Source organism: Erithacus rubecula (assembly GCF_903797595.1).
Source record: "Erithacus rubecula genome assembly, chromosome: 19".
Classification (NCBI taxonomy): Eukaryota; Metazoa; Chordata; class Aves; order Passeriformes; family Muscicapidae; genus Erithacus; species Erithacus rubecula.
In genome coordinates this window covers 10,343,545-10,363,538 of record NC_136671.1, presented here as the reverse complement: position 1 = coordinate 10,363,538, position 19,994 = coordinate 10,343,545, and the positions used below count along the sequence as shown (strand labels likewise).

The window sequence follows — 19,994 nt, the reverse complement described above, 5'->3', positions numbered from 1 at the left end:
CGGGCGGTGCGTTCGCCTTCGCGGAGGTTTGGCCGCCGCCGCGACCCGTTGAGCCTGTCCCGGCTCCCGCCAAATTGAAACCCGGGAGCGGCTGAGGGGGCGCGGTCAGGGGAGCGCGGGGTACCCGAGGGCACGGCAGTGTCACCGGTGAGGGGATCCTGAGGGCACGGGAGTGTCACCGGTGAGGGGATCTGGGATCCCGAGGGCACGGGAGTGTCACCGGTGAGGGGATCCTGAGGGCACGGCAGTGTCACCGGTGAGGGGATCCTGAGGGCACGGGAGTGTCACCGGTGAGGGGATTCTGAGGGCACGGGAGTGTCACCGGTGGGGGGATCTGGGATCCCGAGAGCACGGGAGTGTCCTGGCACAGTGCCCTCATACAGTACTAAAACTACTGTAGCCATGTAACATTTTAGAGCTGTCCGTTCTACAAGATATTCCTGAAATGTTTATCCCAGGATAAAGATGTGGAACGATATCGAGCTGCTGCTGAACGATGACACCGGGCAGCTCCCTGTGGGGCTGGGACACGAGTGTGGCACCGCCTTGTACCAGGTGGATACACTGCTGCAAATCACATCTTCGGAGAAGGTACCACCCATCAAAACTTTTGTCTGTCTTGATAATTACCGGGGATTCTTTGTTGTGTTTTCTAAGTGCTCCTGTGTGAAACAACCTTCCCCTTCCCAGGTCTCTGTGAATCCTCAGCTCCACGCATGCAGCTCCAAGGATGGCAGCGTTGTTGTTGTGGACAGGTCTGTGGCACTTCTGGACAGCGCTGGGCTGTCTCTGCTCATGCACATTCAGTTTGGTGAGTTCTTTCCTTTGGAATTCCACTGGGCAAGTGAAAACTGGCTTTTAAAATACCTGGGTTTGTACAGGAAAACATGGCAAGTGTCTGACTGGCCTGTGAAGGGAGGCATTATAACAATTACTTAATTAATAAAAAGCGAATTTGGCTTCTAAACACAATAAACCATTTCAGTACAATTTAATGAAAATGTTTTCTAATTTTTTACTGCAGTGGGAATAATGGATATGAAACCACTCCTTGTAGTCCCCTTCCCATACTTCATTTAGTCAAAATCATTTGTTTTGAAGAAATCCTGGGTGCTTATTGTCCAAACCCTTGTGTTAATATTTATTCCTAAAACCCAAATATTAATATCTGACATTTTTCTTTGGAACTTTTCAGATACTAACGTGGATGTAGTGGGTATGTGTCAAGACAAACAATTCCTAGTGGTTGGTGAGAGAAGTGGCAGTTTACATCTTATCCACATCCCATCAAAACAAACCTTGCTGACAAAGGTACAGTAACTTTTCTACTTCATTTGGCTGAGAACGTTTTGTTCTCTGACTTTCTTGAAGTTTTTAAATCATTCTTCCAAATACCAAAGTATATCCTTGTCTTTTTGACCGCATATTCACCAAACAGGTGAAACAGGCATTTCTGTTCCCATGAATAATGAATAAGGAAAATCCATTTAGGAATTGCATGTATAAAAAAGAACCTTAATTAAAAAAAAAAAATAGTTTAAAGTTTGAACTGATGATCAATATTTCTTTTTTTTTTTAGTGAAATACAGAATAATAGTCTTTATGCTGTTTCCATTTTAGATTTTGGTTGAACAATCTACAAGTGAAAAAACTTACTTAAATCTCTTTTTTGTTAAAGATAATGAAGATGCAGGTAAGAGCTGGATAGTTTTTTTTCTCCTCATTTGTCTGAATTTTTTATGATTTTGTTTCCCTTTAATAACTCTTGGGGAAAGAGATTACAAATAAATAATACAGAAAAGCATAAAGAAAAGTTAATTTTATGTGCACAAGGCAAAGCAAAGTTGTATAAGATTCTTTATGTCATTAATTATTTTTTTAAATAGTCTCATCTACTAGTCAGATGTTTTTTGGGGTCACTTATTTCTCTGTCCTATTTACAGGCAAGTCTTCTCTTTACTTGCTCTTGAATACTTAATTTTGAAATATTTCTCTTGGGTTTTTTAGGTGTTTATCACATGTTCATTCTGACAAGCAATGGATGTTTCTGCATTATGTGTGTCCCACTTGGTAAAACACAGGAAGGTAGGATAAGCTACAGATCCCTTGGGATTTCATGGGAATAGTGAGATCTGTACCCAAAAACTTTCTGTTTGTGCCTTTCTAAAATTTTGAAAAAGTTTATTTATAACTGATTTTGTTTTATTTTTCAAATTTAGCAATTGAGAAGGTGGATATGACTACAGCAAAGCAAGTAAGAAACACCTTCAGAACTGGTAAAATTGTTAAAAGTGCAGAGTTTTTAAGCAAACTTTGCTGTGTAAATTCCATTGACTATTTACCTGCCCATTGTTCCACCTCATTGTTGTGATTGTTATTTTTTCTGCATGTTTGGAAATGAGCAGATATTTTATCCACTGGTTCTATAAACAATTCTTTTTTTTCCCCATTTGTTGTCATCCCTTCTTCTCCTACAAGTTACAAGGACAGATAAAGACAACTTTCATTGCCACAGGAGAGCATCACAGCCTGGGCTGTCAGGATTTTGTCATCAGCAGCTCAGTGAACAAAATCCATTTGATAATTGGGGTAAGCACTGAAAATGTGATCATGACAATTTGTATGTGATCATAACAATTTGTATGTGATCAGCAATGGCATTTTTGGATCTGCAACAAAATTTGTCTCCAGCTGCCTGAAACAGAAGCTCATCAGCTTTTTGCACTGTTTTTCCTTTCATTTCCTTCACTGTAATTTTAAAAGTGCAGCCTGTCCATAATTTTTCTCATAAGGAAGTAACTGTTGTCATTTCCAAAGTTATTTTGTTATGATGGATGAGGGGGAAATATTTTCACCCTGAGTTTCTGAGCTTAGTAAATCTTTGTAAATCTTAGTTCCTGCTCTGTACTATCCTTGAGCTCACAGGCAGAACCAAAAAGTTGGCAAAAATCTCCCAATCAGGTTCTCATTCAACAAGGCCTGCTAAAATAAAAAGGTCTAATTCAACAAAGCATGAGTTAAGTACAGGAACTAATAAAGAGATTAAAATATAGACATGCTTTGAAATGTAATTTGGGACTTCAAACAAGTTCTGAGTTTATTTTTTGAAGCCTGTTGAATTCAATGGGATTTTCCTCAGTAGGCCCAGTGTAATTTCATTCAGCTCTTATCTTCTGTGAGAATGGAAGTGGATATTTTGAAATCCTGTTTTCAAAAAGCCAAAAACTACTGAGTGTAACAAAGGCTGGTCTTGAAGGAGAAGTGAAAAAGGTTTAATTAAAAATAAAGAAATCAATGTATTTTTCTGAACATCAGTAGAGGAATAAAATTAAATTTAGTTTTGCAGCTTTCCAAGTTAAAGATCAATTGTAGAAGCAGAACATGTCAGTGGACAAATATCTTCTGCCTTACCCTATTTTACTTTGCCTCTCCTCACAGGGTAAAGGTGATTATGTGCTCTCCAAATGGGAGGTGGACCCCACCAATGCCCTGGTGTCTGCTCAAAGTTTTGCTGATTCAAGTCTGATCCAAGGTAAAGAAGGTTTTATCTTTTAACAAACAAGCATAGATTTCATATTTAATTGCTGGATGTACTCATTTTTTGGTTATTTCATTGTTCTTAATAAGTTCACATGTACCAAACAGAACATTTCTGTAAAGGTACAGCCAAAATGTGAACTTCAAAATGCAGTTTGACTTAGTTACATACATCACAATTCTCTTCAAGCTAAAATTTGCACACTCCTAGCAAGTTCCATGAGGTTAAACCACAAGGTTTCCAACACTTGGTTGTGTGTTTAAATATGTTTTTGCTTCTGATACATATCTCAAGAAATACAATGAGTTTATCTGAATATTAATATTTTTTAGGTGCTGCAAAACTCCAAGTCCTTGACAATCAGCTGTTTGTTTTGGATACAGAGGTATGGGGTAATGATTTGGTTTAATCTTTACTTTACAATGTTCTTGAACCAGCTTCTAAACATATTTTTAAAGATTTAAAGTGAAATTTCTGTAAAATGAATGTGTTTATATTTATTTGTGTTTATATCAAGAGCATCTTGATCTTCCTGTGTTGGTTCTTTTAAAATTCTACTCCTATTTATTATTTAAGCCACAAAATGTAATATTTTGCTCAAAAACTATCTTCTATGAGGAAAATATGACATTTTTTTTTTAATCTAGAACATCTTAAGCACATGGGATATTTATTCTCTCACTCTAATTTGGGATTGGCCTTTATTACATATTGAAGAATTTCTTCTCACTACTGAGTCAGATTCCTCTCAAGTCACATGGTAAGTGAAGTGTTACAGCATCAATCCTGAGAAGTGAAAAGTTGTCTGGTGCTGTGATTTCTGTGAAATATTTCTTTATTTTGGCCCAGTTGCTGGTGCAAAAGAGCATGTCCTTGTTAGAAATTTCTTTCCCTAAAAATTAAGATTAAAACAGAATGTGTGGAAAAGTGTAACTACTGTTCTAAAGTGTGAGAAAGTGCAAGAAATTATTGAGCTATATATTAAAATATAAAGGGATTTTTAAATGTATTTGTTTTCATGGAATGCATCGTTTTCTAATATACAGAAGCAAAAATATTTCACAGTTTTAACCTAAGATTCATACAGCAAATTTTGCTTTCTTTTATCTCTTTCTCATTCATTAGGCAAGGGCTTGCCAATGTGAAACTGATTGTCATGACAATGCCAGATGACAAACAGGTACAATCTTCTCTATGTTCTGTTCCCTAATTGTTATGCAATTCCCCATAGGAGAAAAAAAAAAAGAGGGAAGAGGGATGGAGGTGGCAAAATATTTTTTTATTAAATATTTTCAAATAAGCCCAAACTGAAATGTGGCCATTTACATATCAGGGTCTGGCAAGTGAGAGTTGTTGGGATTCTTGTGGTGACCAAGCCAAGCTATCCCTGGTTGGGGTTTTTATGGATGGTTTGGGGTTTATTTGTTTGGTTCTTTTAAGGTAGACAGACAAGGAAAAGCAGCAAAATCCATTATTATCTTACACCCCTTCACAGATTTCTTTAGAGCAATATCTCTGCTGCCTTCAGCATTTACCCCCAGGTACAGTCAGTGCAGTCAACTGGAAAAAATACCAGGATAAACATGATACAATTTTAAATATTAGTTTAAACCTGTTGTATAATAGGCCTAGAGAGAGAGGGAGGCAACATCTGAAGCTTCATTAAACTTCCTCAAACTGAAAATCTGCATTCCATAAAAAGTTCTACAAATACTGCCCTCTAATTCCATAAGAATTCAGAAATTATTCTGCAAATATCTGCAAATATCACTGGTCAGTGCAGTGATTCTGACTTCTTTGCTTGTTTTCTCTTTTTTTTTTTTTTTAATAGATGAGAAGCCTAATGGTTTTTGCATTGCCAACTATGCAACAGCTCTATTCCCTGGAAGTGTCTCTCATTTCTTCCCTTGTTCAAAGTGGGATTTGGACAGTAGGTTTTGATTTTTTTTTTTTTGTTGTTCTTTGAAGAAATATAATTATCTTAATATGTGTAAATATTAAGAGGGTGCTGGGTTATTCTTGTTAGGTTAGAACCAATTTCTGCTAGAAATTATGCAAGAGCTAGACAAAGAAAGATTGTGATGTTCCCAAAGGATAGAGAAAATATCCTATTATGAAGCAAACTGAACAATTTAAATTTAGTCTGAGGTCTCTTGCACTATTTAATAGCACTGCCAGTTTTTCCTGAGGGAAGTTTTTAAAGTTCTCTTAGCATAGAAAAATGCTCTGAATTTATTTCATTTCACCTGATGGTTTCTGTCATTGCACACTGCAGGATACAATCTACTTCTTGGAAGGAATTCATGAAAAGCACCAGATGTAAGATAATATTTTGTTTGTAACTAGCTCATTATTATATAAAAATAGCAGATTACTTCCACACAGAGTTGATAAATTCACATAGTTCCCTCTCATCCTCAGGCCCTCTGAAGACCCAGTTTCTATAGTTGTGATGAGAAGTTTAACTGAAGCCTTGCCAGAAAATAGGTACTGGTTTCTGTGAAAAACCATTGTATTATATGTATTTTTTAATATCTGGACTTACATACAAGTGGTTTATTTTATTTCATCCCCAGACTAAGTCGTTTACTGCACAAACACAAATTCACTGAAGCAGAGAATTTTGCTACTCAGTTTGGACTGGATGTTGAGGTGGGTTGTTAATTCATGATAAACACATTTGAGATTAGTGAGTATAACTGAAATGATGAATAAATTCCTGCCCTGTAATCTAATAAAATGCATTAAAAATATTACAAATATTACCAAGGCAGTGGAATGTTACATAAAACAACTCACTTTTATTATTTTCTTAAAACAGCTTGTATACAAAGTAAAAGCAAACACTCTCTTAGAGAAACTGGCTTCAGCTTCTCTTGGGAGTTACTGCCAGGAAGGTTTGCTGGACCTTGGTAATGAAGCCAAAGAAAATTTGCAAAAAATTCAGGTTTGTTTTTATTTCTGCCCTCTTTCCTTACTAAAGCAATTCAAATGATAAAGGATCTTGGAATTAATTTCAGTTGTTTCCTTATGCAAACAGGACAACCAGTTTGTTGTGAATTATTGCATAAATGCTCCATGGCCACTGTATGAAACCACTCGAGAAATGCTGAATTATGCTAAAGTCAGAGTAAGGGCTTTATTTGTTTCTCTTTCTTCTACTCTTCAACTTCTATTCCACCCTTCTGTACAACTTGAGAGGGGCACAAACCATTTACAGTCATTGCAAAAGGCAAAAGTAAAGGTATTATAAATCCTATGTAATCAAACAAGAAGCAGCAAGTCTTGTTCCAGCCTCATTCTTGGTACTGCTCAAGGGCAAAAAAAGAGCTCACAGTTTTATTTTTGTGTCAGAAAGCAGGGTTTAGTTTTGAGTAGAAGTTTTTTTTGAGTACTTTTAAAATATTAATTTTCATACTAAAGCTCAAAGTAGGTCACTTTGTTTTCTTTACTTTAGTCTTATCAAACAGAACCAGAGAGATACACATTATCTGTCTCATCCTCCATCCATGCAGAAATCCAACCAGATTAGACTGGATCAGGTTGGATCCAATCTAACATTGTAAAATCTCAATTTACAGAAGTCCTGACTTTTTGCTCATGTTTTTATTGCACTCACAGTCCTGTCTGGCATGTTCTGAGTTGTCAACCAAACCCTTCCATGTCCTTTTTTCAGATCTTGAAGAAAGACAGTAAAACCAATGCTCCACCATCTGATGGTGCTCCAGTATCCATAGCTGAGGTGAGGACAAATTTCTTGGATCTGCAGTGTCATATAAACAATTGTAATGTAGTTGTATAAACTGTAAATTAAAATTCTAGCTGTGAACTACTGCTGATTTTTTTTTAAAGTCTAAACAAAATTATATTTTATAGTATGAAAGAGAACCACAGTAATGACAAATTCAGAAATAAGCCATTCCTTCACTCATAGATTCAGTTTCAGATGCTCCATAAATTGAAGGCAGAACCTTTCTTGAAATACTTTTATGTATTTAATTTTGTTTCTTGTTTAGTTCTGTTGTAAACTGGCCTCACCTGCCTTCAAGGAGAATCAGTGCTCTAATCATGAAATGTAACAAACAATATGTTAAACCAGATATTAACCTTAAATCTCATCTGCATTCAGGTATTGAGAGCTCAGGCAAGGCTTACAACATTCTATGAAGCTTTTGGACTGGAGAAATTCAGGTTTGTTTGTTTAAGATTTCAAGTAAATTTAATTGTGGTTGTTAAGCCTGTACCACTGAATTTAAAATTATTCTAGTTTTTTAATATTAATTCATTAAACTTCAAGCTTTTCCTTCTCTGCCTTAAGTTTCCCCTGCTGTGCTGTGTAGAAGGGAGAATGCAGAGAGGTTGAGTCATCCAAATTATCTGTTGCACATCCACTTAAATAATTGGGGGTGGGAGTTTGTTCAATATGTGTAGGAGGGATTGTGATTTTATACAAACACAAAGTACCACTCCTGGTGGTACAAACTAGGAGTTTGTTGTTTATACAAACACAAAGTTTGTATCAACAACAGCAGCTCCTGTTGTTTCTTACAACATCCAGCACTAGGTAGAAAAGTTTTGAAGTTGTCCCCACAATTTCTTTGTAAATGACTTTTAACAGAAATTTTCTTCCCCCTCTCACTTCTAGTGGCATTGCTTGGACAGAGTTCCTGAATAATGAGGACATGTTCAAGATCATTGTTTTTCAGCTGGAAAAAGGAAATTTGGCTTGTGCACAGTACCTCTGGCTTAGGCATCAGGTGAGGTGGCACAGACATCTCTGGGATTTATGAAGGGGTTAAATCTCTTCAATTTTCCAGCCTCATTTCACAAGGGCTGTTACAAAACAGCTCCTCAGAGAAGCAAAGGTGCCTGGCAGAATCTCATCAATTACCACAATGATTACCTGTTCACCTGCATGCTTAGGAACCTGAACTTCTTATTGATTTAGGAATAAACTGATATTTCTGATGCCAAAATTCATATTTCTAAGTCATGGCATTTTGATTTATTCTGCAGTGCTTGTAATTTTCCATTCACTTTCTTGCAAGCACAGCTGTCAGAATTTTTAAGTGAATGTTTGCTGCCTGCCTTAAAATCCTTGAAAAATTATCACACAAACTCCTTCCTCTCATTGTCACATTTAAGCTAATGTGAGTTTGCTGTTATTTTTTTAGTTCAGCACTTTCAGTTCCATGTCTGTTGTTTTCTTAATAGGACAGAACTGTAGAATCAGTCTGAAAGTAATAGAACAGCAATAAAGAAATTCCTTCAATTAGGTCTTTTTTTTAAGAAGATCAAGCTCTAGTTTTACTGAGCAGAGCTATTTATTTAATTTCTATGACTACTGAGGTTTTCTCTGCATTTGTGAAATTTGCTGTCTCTTCATATTGGTGCAACAGCTTTACAGAGTGTCAGATGAATATATACTCCATGGATCTGTAATTGTTCTGGTTTAATATTTTAGGCTGATTTTGAAAGCAGCTTTGATGAGAAAATGCTGAAGGATTTGTTCAATGCCATCCATTTCCCTGCTCCTTTGAAGGAACTTTGTGTGTGGCTTAAAAATTATGTGATCCCCTTCTCAAGAAGGGTTGTGCCAGATGGACAGGTGAGACTGACTTAAGAACTGTAAATTGCAATTTTCTCAGACTAAGATGATTTTACTGTCAGACCTCCACACTTCTGAATGTCAGGAACTTGTTCCTCTGTCTTTGAAATGGATTCTTTTCCCTAGCATTTACATTTGAAATTATTTCTTTTGAAAGAAGTTTCTAATGGAAAACTTTGCTTTGATAGATAGCATGACTCTACTTATAACTGTATTTTTTTTCCCAGAAAATATTAGCAAAGTGGCTGGAACAAGCTGCTCGAAATCTTGAATTAACTGACAAGGTAAATCATACTGAGAAACTTGGCATATCTTATATTTCTAGATATATAATATAGTTTGCTAATATCAGTTATTTTGGACAGGCAAACTGGCCTGAAAATGGACTCCAGGTGGCAGAGATTTTTTTTACAAGTAAAAATCAAGGTGAACTGGGAGTGACAGCTTTTGGCAAGTGGACTCCTTTGGTAAGAAATGTAACAAATAAAAGAATTAGCTACTAAGACTTCAAAGAGATTATGGTAGAGCTGAGTAGAACTGAGTGGATGATAATTAGGTCACTGGTGGGTTTGGTGAAGATTGATTTAATTCCATGAAGGGAAAGAACCAAGTTCCAATTTTCTTGTATTTAAAGATTTTTTAAAAGTTGATGACAGTCTCTTAATGGTCTTGTCTCCTAACTTTTCACTTCTCAACACTGTTTCAGAGGTGTGGTGACTGTGAAGAGATACAGAGGTTAAAGAAGCTGGTAAATGATTTACAAGAATTGAGAACTCTCTACAGAAAATACAACTGCAGGCTGGCATTCTGTGATTTTGAAAAGGTAACCCTGCAGACACTTGGAAAAGTGCTTTTCAGTTTCTTCTGAAAAGGAGAGGAATCTTAAAATGTGATTTAAAGTCAAACAAAAGAGGAATCCTGATGGATGTTGATATAAATTTGTGGAAATGTATAAATTTTCATTCATAAATTGCTAAGACTATTTGTTGTGTTACAAATTCTCTTTCAACTCAGGTTATAAATATAAGACACTGTCAGAAGATGTGGCTCAAATTCTGTGGTTTGCAGGTTATTACAGATCATCTACTGTGGAACAAGGATTGGCAACAGAGAAATTAGAAGTACAGCTGAACAACAAAAGCTTTGTAAATAAAAGGGGTTTTTGAGCTAAAGAGGGATTCTTGTTCTGGAATCTTTCAGTTGATTTCAGTGACCTCTGGATGCTGGATTGTGTGTCAGAGATGTCAGTGGCTTTGCAGTGACATCTGTGATGTTCTAACTTGGCCTTTTCCCACTTGCTGCCCAGGAAAATGCAACCACTATCGTGTTTCGCATGCTGGATAAAATTTTGGCACCAGAGCTTGTCCCATCCATTTTGGAGAAGTTTATAAAACCCTACCTGTGTGAACACAACCTACAAAAAGATGAGCTTCTCCTACAGTATGTCAAGGTATCCATATTTTCTTCCTTTTGAAGACAGCTATTCCAACATCAGGAAATAGAAACCAAGCCTGATGAACATTTGAATTTACAACTGAATTTTAGATTAATCCTATTCCTGTCAAGCAACTTATTGATAGTTACTATTTCAGTTATGAAACAATACCTTAATGCCCAGAAAACTTTACATTTTTGTTCATTTTACAAGATAATCTTATCTTTTCTGCTTTCAAATGTTCTAATCACCTTTATCAAAACACAGGATTTGCTGGAGCGTTGTCGGACACGATCTATTTCAGTGTTTGAAACTGCCTGGGAGGCCAAGGCAGTGGCTGTCATTGGCTGCATCTCTGACACAGATGTAAGTAGGTTTTATGAAAGGTATCAAGTGGCTCCAACACATCAGTTCAGACCAAAATGGTTTTTACATAATCCTCTGAGTACATTTTTAAGGAGTGCTATGAGGAGAAAATAGTGTCTTGTTTTCTTATTCTATTTTAATCATCTCCCCTGTGATGTTTTTTGAGGATATGTTTGTAGTTGTGATGTAATCACATGGAAAATTCACCAATTATAATATGTATGGAGCCACAGTCTCATAAATGGCTTTTTCTAATTTTCTAATCTTGACACATCATATGGTGACAATAAATACCCTTTAGGCAAGTGCAGATAGGGCAGGGAAATAAAATACTTGCCTAAAGGGATCAATCACACCTGAACAATACTTCAGAGGACTAGTTTGAAACTTATATTGAAAAGGGAGCTGTTTGTGTTCCTTTTGCAGCTGAAATTTGATGCAGTCCTGCAGATAATGCACGGAGCTGTGGTGCCATGGAGTGCAGCAGTGGAGCAGCTGGTCAAACAGCACCTGGAAATGAATCATGTCAAGTAAGCAGCATCCACAGGTTACCCTTGGCTGGGGAAATTCTGTGTGTCTGATGTGGTGTGATGATTAAATCCTGCAGCTGGGGGTAGCAAAGTAATTAATGATGGTTGCATTTGTGCCCAGAGTGAAGTTACTGCAGGAAAGTTACCGACTGATGGAGATGAAGAAACTTTTGAGAGCCTATGGGATAAGAGATACCAATCTGTTAAAGGACAAGCAGATGATAATGGTAAGTTACCAAGACTTTAGATTTCTCCAGAAGTCACAGTGAACAACACTTGGTGATTTTTTTACCACTTGGTTTGGTTTCTTTTAACATCTCCCCTTCATTAGAAGAAAACATGAGTATCTTTGATAAGACAAATATTCAGAGTTCCCAGGCTAATTTCTCCCAATTACACTTCAGCTTTTGCTAAGCTGCACTAGCTTTTCTCTAGATCAAAGTTACCTTCCAGGTAACTTGCTTGATACAAACCAAACAATTCCACTGGTAAAATAGTGTGTATAAACTAATTCCTTTGTTATCCTGTACATCAACAAACTAAAGACCATTTCTGTTTTCATCTTACAGTGGCTTGTGAGATACATTCTCAAACAAGATACCCCTACTTGCTTGGAGGATGCCTTGAAAATTGTGGAAGCCTACATGCTGCCTACAGGGGAAGTTTACTTCCTGAGGATGATGGACCTGATTGACAAAGGAAGGGTAGGGAAATGATCCTGGGATTTACAGACACTGAGGGCTCTTGATAAAACAGGGGCAAGCTGTATTGCTGAATTCTTAAAAGCAGTTTACATATTTTTAATTCAAATTATTAATTGGATGCTTAACTGCCTATGTTTAGCATTGAAAATGAGTTCTTTGTCAGAGTTTTATCCTTCTTTTGTGGCAGAATAGGGTGAAAGTTATGACCTGCAGTACACCAGATGGGTTTGGAATTAAAGTCTACCCATTTTCATGTATTGTTTTTGCTTACCCTCATGGCCATTGTGCAGCCATAGCATCAGAACAAGAATGGACACAGAACTCAGCTCTTCCAAAAGCAAATGCCCTTTCATTTTGATTATTTCTGTTCTAATTTTGTTTGTTTCTTTTTTTACCTTCAGGGAGAAGAATCTCTGGCTTTGTTAAAATCTCTGCCTCTTGCTAAGGCTGAGGAAGTTGCAGAGAGATTGACTCTTGGGGGAAGACTGGTGTTACAGAACAAAGCAGATGATCCTGAAGAGGTACCAAAGCTTTTTTTACACCACAAAGTGTGGACACAAGTTATTCTGAAAAAGGAGAGGTGTGGATATTTCCTGTGAGAGCTAACAAACAGACTGTGGAATAAACACATACTACTCACATAAAATATTTACTGTTTCTAGAAAGGATTAATATATAAAATTACTTTCTGTTGATTTGCTTTTCAACTGGTTGTGCCAGTTGAAATTGTTGCTTAAGAAGTCTGTGGAATGTTGCATTGTAATCTAAGAGCTGAAGCCCAAGTCTATTCTGTCAACATTTTAACAAAAAAAAAGTTTAAATTTTTTATAAGAGATTTTATTAAAATCTCTTCCTTTCCTGCAGCAAAACCCACAAATACTTATGACTAAGACACTGGTGGAAATCCTTAAATTCTGGTTCAGGACTCAAAAAGGTAAAGGTACAACTTCAACATCTTATATCTTCCTTGTGTAAATGGAATCCAAATGTAATTGTTTTTGTCTTCCAACAGACAATCCCATAAAGAAATATGAATGTGGAGAAAACCTAAAGATGTTTGAAACATTTTCTACCCTGCAGGTGGGTATTTCTTTTTAATCCCTTTTGATTTACTATAGTTACTCCAATTTTTCTTATCATGTGGTTTAAATTAAAAATTAATTGTATTTATGACATGCTTGCAAAGGCTGCTTTTATTATTGACTTCAAAATTGATTCTAAGGTTAATATAGCAATTTAATCTAGTCTGGGGAACTTCCCAATTAGAAATCAGTTGTCTATTTAAACAAAAAAAATTTAATATTCTCACTAAAGACTTAATTGCTAATATTTCAAAGAGTTCATGATAAAGTGCTGTAAGAATTTATTAAGATCTCAGGACAGTAGGTTAAAAAAAATGAAGAAAGTTACATGGATACAAATATATAACTTTTTATTTGTTGCAGGAGTATTTTATCTTTCTCTCAGATAAAGAATACAGGAACCCTTCACTGATATCTGCACTTCTTGAGGATTACATAAGCTCTTATGAACATGTCAGATCTGCATCCAGGTCTGGAAATGTGCCAGCAGTGAATTGTAATTCAGAAGGTGGCAGGGCCAAAGCCCCTCCCACTGAATCCAGGTTGTACAGACTGGCTTTGCTCCTGCAAGTCTCAAAGCATGAGCTGGGAGAAAAACTGGCCTTGAGAGCCCTGGATGATGGAAAAGTGGAAGTGGCTGTCAATATATGCAGGTAAAACTGCAGAGCTTTTCAAGGTCATCACTTTCAATGGGCTTTTCTGAGCTATTATTTCATAATTCTTTTTTGAATTATGTAGAGCAAAGGAAAGAGGTTTTTGTTTTGGTAAATAATTGGGACAGAATTAAGTAAAAGCCCTAAGAACAACTGGGTTTTTATTTTTAACATCCTTGTCTTTGTCAACAGGGAGTTCTATGAAAATAGCTGGAATGAAAGTACAGGGAAGCTGCTGTTTGCAGTGTGTCAGAGGCTTTGCCACATGCTGGGAGCTGATGTTCCCATGATCACTCATGATGGGATGGATCTTCCAGCAGTGATCCATGAGCTGGCTGGCCAAGCAGTCACACTGTGCAGTCCAGGTAATTCCTGTTCCCATTTTCACTTGTGTTCATGTTGGGAGCCCAACATTCCAACCAGTGTTCAATAAACCTGAAAACCAAGTGAATTTCTAGATCTGCATCTGTGATAATGGGTGCTGTTTCCTTTTAAAAGGACAGATAAGCCTTCCATTCCTGCTAATGATCTCAGTATTTTTACAGATTTAGTGTTGGATTGTCTGGAACTGTGTAAATATACTTCACTTGCCAAGGAAATTCATGGACAGTGCCAAATGGACAGCTATGAATTTACAGCAGAGGTATTTTCTGTGCTGTTCACTCTATGTATTATTTACTCTCTCATTTCTCCAGCACTCTTTAATCAACAAGCTAACAACAACAAAAAAAATCCACAAATAAAAATTTCCTAGAATCTGTGTTCTTCAGCTTAAAGAATAAACTGATTAGAGTCCTAAAAGCAGTGCAGCTTGGGACAAGCACAAGTAGCATTCTCCACTTACATTTCAGCATAATAAATCCTGCTGAAAATAGTGATTTTATCAACCAGCTCCTGCCAGGACTGGCAGAGAGCTGTCTTGAAACTATGGCAGGCAGAGTTTGGTTTTTAAATGAATGTATTATGTGAAAGCTTTCCCAAGAGTTCTGTAAAACTTTAAGATGATCAAGTTCTTGAATAGCAGCTTTGTTTTCTGTTTAGGTCAAGCAGTGCTTTAGGCTGCTTGAAATGAATGGGCTCTTACAGCTGGAGTGGAGTAGAGCAGAGTGGCTGGGCTTGTTTATCCACAAAATGTTATTTTTCTAGAAAATGGTCCATTTGCAAAATGTTTGCTTATAATATTTGACCAAGAATGTTTATGAAAGCCTCCATGAAATTGAATAAGAGTGCATTTTTACTTTACAACTAAACAACTGCAACATGAGAGGCAAATGTGGCCACTCTGGGTAGGAAATGGATTTATTGCCACTGGCCATTTAACAGAATTACTACTTTCAAATAGAACATCATGTTCTATTCCTGTATTCCAAAGCAGAAACTTGCTAGTGGATTCATTAACTCTGCTTTTTATTGTGTGTATTTCTGACCATGTTCTTACTTAGGCAACATCTGGAGGAGACAAAGATCCTTATGAAGAGTGGACTAATGATAATTTCTTTAAAGAAGATGGGATAGTCCTGGATCCTAGGACATCTCTTCCAGTTGCATATGAACTCATTTCTGCTGTTCTGCCTATTTGTGGTAAGCTTGCTCTCCTCAACATTAAAACAATTTTAAAAAAAATCTGTGTTTCTTATTGATTTTTATCTAGAAATGGAAATAATTCAGCTTGTATGTGGAAATTATCACCTCAGAAATCTCAGACAAACTCACAGTAGAAATACCCATCAGGGAGTACAGAATGGAAAGAAAGATGATTTTGGGTTTGGTTCTTATTTTCACAGTTTAATGTTGACTGTCTCATCCAAGGGATTTACATACAAAGTAGTTACTGAAAACTGCTGGATTCCTTTGTGAGTCTGAAAGATATTCCCTGCTAGAAAATAAATTCTGAGCAGGCACTGTTAAAAATAGCAGCAAATGGCTCTTGGGATTCACAAATCTCTATTTTGTCCTGTCCTGTGGTATTTTTAGGGCTCTCCTAGACTTGCTGATGTTATTGAGCTCCTGGCATGCTGCTGATAAGCATTTTCTGTCTTTCAGAGGACAAGCTGTTCCCCCTGGAGTCTCAAAGCCTGGCACACAGAACATTCATGGAAGGTATCAGACACTGCATGGGTGGGAAAGGACCTTAAAAATCACCCAATTCCAAGGGCATGAGGGCAGATCCACAGAGAAATCTGAACAAACCACTGGAAATATGAGGTTTAAATTCACCCTACACAAGCATGACTGACTCATAGGGGAGTTTTCACAGGTGCCTCAATGTTCCACTTACAGCCACGATTTAGGGGTGGTTTGGTTCAGCACAGAGGACACCAGGTTGGGTGGCAATTCCCACCATCCCACCGTGGGATTTCTGAGCATCTCAAAACCTGTACTTGACAAAGTTCTACCACTGTCAGTGAAGATCATCAAGGCCTATCCAAGAAGACAAATTCTGGTTAAGAACTTGGACTAAAATGGGAATCTGTATTGAATTAAAAGCCCTGAGAATTTTAGATTTTAAGGCAAATCCTGACTCCTAACTTTAATGAAAAAAAAGAGAAAGAGCTCTGATATTAACTCCAAGAACAATATGCTTCCTAATTACTTTCTGGGGTTGTTTTTGAACTATTTCACAGGACACAACTTCCTGCTGCCTGTTGGATCTCCCTTCTCTGCAGCAGTGCAGAACCTGCTGGAGTGCAGCCAGTTCCAGCTGGCCCTGCAGCTCACAGTCTGGGGCTGTGGCTCCTGCCTCCAGCACAGCATTTTAACCACCTTGGATCTGACCCTGAGGGAAAAGGTGACTTTTAGCATGTTTAGAGTGGTTTTCTAAGGACTTGGGAGGCAGGGGAAAGGATCTCACCATGATCTTTTATTAGCACCTTGATTATCAAGCAAACTTGAATCAGTTTGTAAAAGGAGCTGCTGTTTCTTCCCTGTTTTTCATGGCCCTCTCTCTTTGCAAAGTGTGCTCAGAACTGAGCTTTTATTCCTGATCTTCCTGCAGAGACTAGAGTGAGTGTTAACAATAGTCTACTCTGTTCTTTCATGTTGTTTTACCATTGTTTAGTATGGGAAAAGTCACAAGTAGAATATTCAAGACATATCCCTCAATTCAAAAGCTCTAAGAAAAGAGAAATCCTTTTTCTATCTAGAAGAAATCTTTGTAAGGCCTTAAATAAACCTGAAAACACAATTCCTATAGCACCTCCTACTATACTGTAAATGACAAGAAGTTGAAGATTTAGAATTTCTTTTTAATTAGGTGCTTTTTTCTTCATGACAGCCACATGACAGCAACCTGCTCCTCACTGAAACCAGAAGCTTCCTTAGAGCTATGAAGGAGAGGAGCAATTCAGTAATCAGGACCTCAGTCCTGAACTTACTACACAAGGTAAGAGTTCCCTGGAAAGGGTGAGGGAGCCACTTCTGTGGCTTTTCCTGTGTTGCACTTGATACAAAGAGACTATTGAAGAAATTAAATAAATTTCTAAAGTTTATGATTTTTTTTTTTTCCCAAACCACAGGTGTTCAACTCTCGTGTCATCGATCAGAACCTGGCCCTGGGCTATTGCACCATTTTGCCCATGGAAGAGATGTTCAATAAGTTGTGGGAGATCATAAACAATTCATGGCAGAATTACAGAAAAGTTTTGGTAAATTCCCAAGGCCTTCAGTTTCTTCAGCAAACAGAGAAAGTTTGAGATCCTTCAGTTAGGGCCCTGGGAGAGGAGCTGCCTCTGTACCACAGTGGGAAGTTGCTGTCAATATTAATGTGATTTTCAACCTCATCATGACTTATTCCAAAGCTTGAAATTATTTATTTCAGGTCCCATCATTATTTAGATCTATGTTATATTTTGGATAAGTTGTACTCTGGCAGGAATTCTCAAGAATGGAGTGAGTCAATACATCTATGAAAATATAAATACAGAAATGGGGAGGGAGAGTAATGTAAATTCTGAGAAAATGCCTAAAACACACTTTCTACAGTGTTAGGAAAATATTTTAGAGAGAGTAAATTTTAAAGCAGCTTTCACCAGCCAGCTCAGGGGGTAAGGTAGTCCTGGCATCTTCTCTGAGATTTGTTTTCATTTTACACAGTTGTGTGATCATTCATGAATTGTTTGAAGTTCCTCTAAGGATTTAGACTTCAAGATTCCTGATTTTTAGATTACTTATGAGACTTGTATTCACTTCCCTTCTCCTTCCTTCTAGGCAGTAGCTCTGGTGGGAGCTGAGCTTGCTGACAGATATGGTGAAGCAGAAGAAAAGAGAAAATTCCAGGAATTGGTTATTGATGCAGAATGGGGTATCCAGCTTGGTAAATTTGGTGTAAGTTTTTACTTACTTATTTTAGGGTTTTATTAACTAGTCAGTTAATAATAGCAATATCATTTGAGATGTGTGTGAGGTTTTAGACATTTCCCATTCAAATGTTAGCAAATTTTAGGTTTTGTTTTGGATTTTTCATTCTGCTTTTCTGCATAAGTAAACATCAGGAATGGAAATGCAATAATTGAGGGGGCTGCAAAAGAAGATTTAAGTTCTTAAATATTATTTGGCAAGGGGCATAATCAACAATTCCACTGCTTTTTTCTGCTCTGAAAGTTCTGGATTGAAACTAAAAGAAGTCAAAGTTTCACTTATAAGAAATTAGTCTTGATATTGTCTAAAAGACTCTCTTAAGATGAATGTGTTTTTATCTGCAGATTTCTTTTGAGACTGTGTTTAGACAGCCACCAGTAAGGAAGAAAGAGCTCATAAGAGTGCTGGTACAAAACCCAGAAATAGACACAGGTCTCATCCTGAATTACTGCAGGTACTGATTCCATTCAATCTATTGCTGTAAAAACAACCATGGCCACTGAATCTACTTTGCTTTAAATAAATCCTAATTAATAGAAAATGCAAATTGTTCTTTAAAAAAAAAATGCTATTCAGAATACATGCTGCCCTTGGATTAATTTAGGAAAGAAACTCCTTGATGACATCAGAGCTTACAGAGAAAATCATATTCTGTTCTTTCCTAGCACTTTCATGCTGGACAGTGATGCTGCACTGCAGCTTTGCATTGAAACCCTTCTGCTCCAGAACTCAAACACAAATGATGGTGAAGATGACTCTGCAGAAAGCAGTGAGAGGCAACCTCATTCCACATTACTGGCTAGAGCACTGCAAATAATTCCCCTGCTGAACAGCACCAAAGACCTGGTCATGAACCTCAGTGGAATATTGTACAAGGTAAAAAAAAAAAAATTAAAAATAAAGACTAAAACAAAGAAACAACACAGTCACATCCCTGGAATCTGCATCTAATAATTGCTGCATGTCACTTGAATGACAGATGAATAATTCCACAGAAACTGAAAAGGTTGTGGTTTTTTTCAAGTTTTCTTAAAGCTTGTAAATGTTAAGTTTCAGTTTTCTGCTTCTCTACAAAAGAAATTGCAGACACATATCTGATGTTCTTAAAAGAGAGGCAGGAGTCTTTCATCCCCACTTCCCTTAAAAACTAATCAGGCAGAAAATCAAACAAAAACAGTAATTTCTAAGCACACTGGAAAAGTACTAAATTAAAAATAGGTGGGGGCTAAAAATTATATATTGGGGGTGTTTTTGTTTGGTTGAGGTTTGATTTTGTATTTTAGAGGTTTGAGCTTTTTGTAGGGTGAGTTTTTTGGGTTTGGGGGGTTTATTTTACTTTGTTTTCAGCACTTATTATTTGGTTTTTATGCAAAATCCTGATGCCTTTTTTTAGGATTTAATAATTTTAGATAATTATGTCATGATACTTATAACAACACTGAAGAAACAGTAATTGGTTTTAAAATTGGGGAAGAAATCAACACACTTGTATGTATTTATGAGACAAAACATGTAAGATCTTCTAAAACAGCTGATTATTTTGAACAGCTGGATCCTTATGACTATGAAACTCTGGAAATTGTCCTGAAAGTGATGCAAAGTGCTGATGAGAAGAACACCAGCATCCAGCTGAGCCAGGTGTGTCCAGATGTGTGACCTTGCTAATGGCACCTCAATTCTGCTTTGTCTGTTTATTGATGCAGCTATCCAGCATTTGAAATT

The 19,994-nt window shown here is 37.0% G+C and overlaps 1 protein-coding gene across 3 annotated transcripts in view; it reads left to right on the top strand.

Annotated features, from left to right (window-relative positions):
* The first annotated feature begins 17 nt into the window (after window positions 1-17).
* Window positions 18-19,994, top strand: part of KNTC1 (kinetochore associated 1) — a 30,242-nt gene continuing 10,265 nt past the window's right edge. The window contains exons 1-45 of one of the 3 annotated variants that reach the window (XM_079322956.1): window positions 18-147; window positions 459-591; window positions 691-811; window positions 1,196-1,311; window positions 1,621-1,693; window positions 2,008-2,085; window positions 2,220-2,254; window positions 2,479-2,589; window positions 3,439-3,532; window positions 3,871-3,923; window positions 4,186-4,298; window positions 4,664-4,718; window positions 5,370-5,468; window positions 5,814-5,857; window positions 5,960-6,025; window positions 6,115-6,190; window positions 6,360-6,485; window positions 6,579-6,668; window positions 7,215-7,280; window positions 7,668-7,729; window positions 8,184-8,295; window positions 9,003-9,146; window positions 9,374-9,430; window positions 9,512-9,613; window positions 9,853-9,969; window positions 10,453-10,596; window positions 10,849-10,947; window positions 11,374-11,477; window positions 11,599-11,704; window positions 12,047-12,181; window positions 12,583-12,702; window positions 13,046-13,115; window positions 13,194-13,261; window positions 13,627-13,916; window positions 14,109-14,281; window positions 14,462-14,559; window positions 15,359-15,497; window positions 15,960-16,016; window positions 16,541-16,704; window positions 17,191-17,298; window positions 17,432-17,560; window positions 18,123-18,239; window positions 18,617-18,726; window positions 18,938-19,148; window positions 19,821-19,910. In XM_079322956.1, the coding sequence (XP_079179082.1) occupies window positions 466-591; window positions 691-811; window positions 1,196-1,311; window positions 1,621-1,693; window positions 2,008-2,085; window positions 2,220-2,254; window positions 2,479-2,589; window positions 3,439-3,532; window positions 3,871-3,923; window positions 4,186-4,298; window positions 4,664-4,718; window positions 5,370-5,468; window positions 5,814-5,857; window positions 5,960-6,025; window positions 6,115-6,190; window positions 6,360-6,485; window positions 6,579-6,668; window positions 7,215-7,280; window positions 7,668-7,729; window positions 8,184-8,295; window positions 9,003-9,146; window positions 9,374-9,430; window positions 9,512-9,613; window positions 9,853-9,969; window positions 10,453-10,596; window positions 10,849-10,947; window positions 11,374-11,477; window positions 11,599-11,704; window positions 12,047-12,181; window positions 12,583-12,702; window positions 13,046-13,115; window positions 13,194-13,261; window positions 13,627-13,916; window positions 14,109-14,281; window positions 14,462-14,559; window positions 15,359-15,497; window positions 15,960-16,016; window positions 16,541-16,704; window positions 17,191-17,298; window positions 17,432-17,560; window positions 18,123-18,239; window positions 18,617-18,726; window positions 18,938-19,148; window positions 19,821-19,910 (4,668 nt within the window). In that variant the 5' untranslated portion in view covers window positions 18-147; window positions 459-465. Of the gene's footprint in view, window positions 148-185; window positions 223-245; window positions 291-458; window positions 592-690; window positions 812-1,195; window positions 1,312-1,620; window positions 1,694-2,007; window positions 2,086-2,219; window positions 2,255-2,478; window positions 2,590-3,438; window positions 3,533-3,870; window positions 3,924-4,185; window positions 4,299-4,663; window positions 4,719-5,369; window positions 5,469-5,813; window positions 5,858-5,959; window positions 6,026-6,114; window positions 6,191-6,359; window positions 6,486-6,578; window positions 6,669-7,214; window positions 7,281-7,667; window positions 7,730-8,183; window positions 8,296-9,002; window positions 9,147-9,373; window positions 9,431-9,511; window positions 9,614-9,852; window positions 9,970-10,452; window positions 10,597-10,848; window positions 10,948-11,373; window positions 11,478-11,598; window positions 11,705-12,046; window positions 12,182-12,582; window positions 12,703-13,045; window positions 13,116-13,193; window positions 13,262-13,626; window positions 13,917-14,108; window positions 14,282-14,461; window positions 14,560-15,358; window positions 15,498-15,959; window positions 16,017-16,540; window positions 16,705-17,190; window positions 17,299-17,431; window positions 17,561-18,122; window positions 18,240-18,616; window positions 18,727-18,937; window positions 19,149-19,820; window positions 19,911-19,994 lie in introns of those variants that run through there. The other 2 variants (XM_079322957.1, XM_079322958.1) reach the window with 2 other exon arrangements.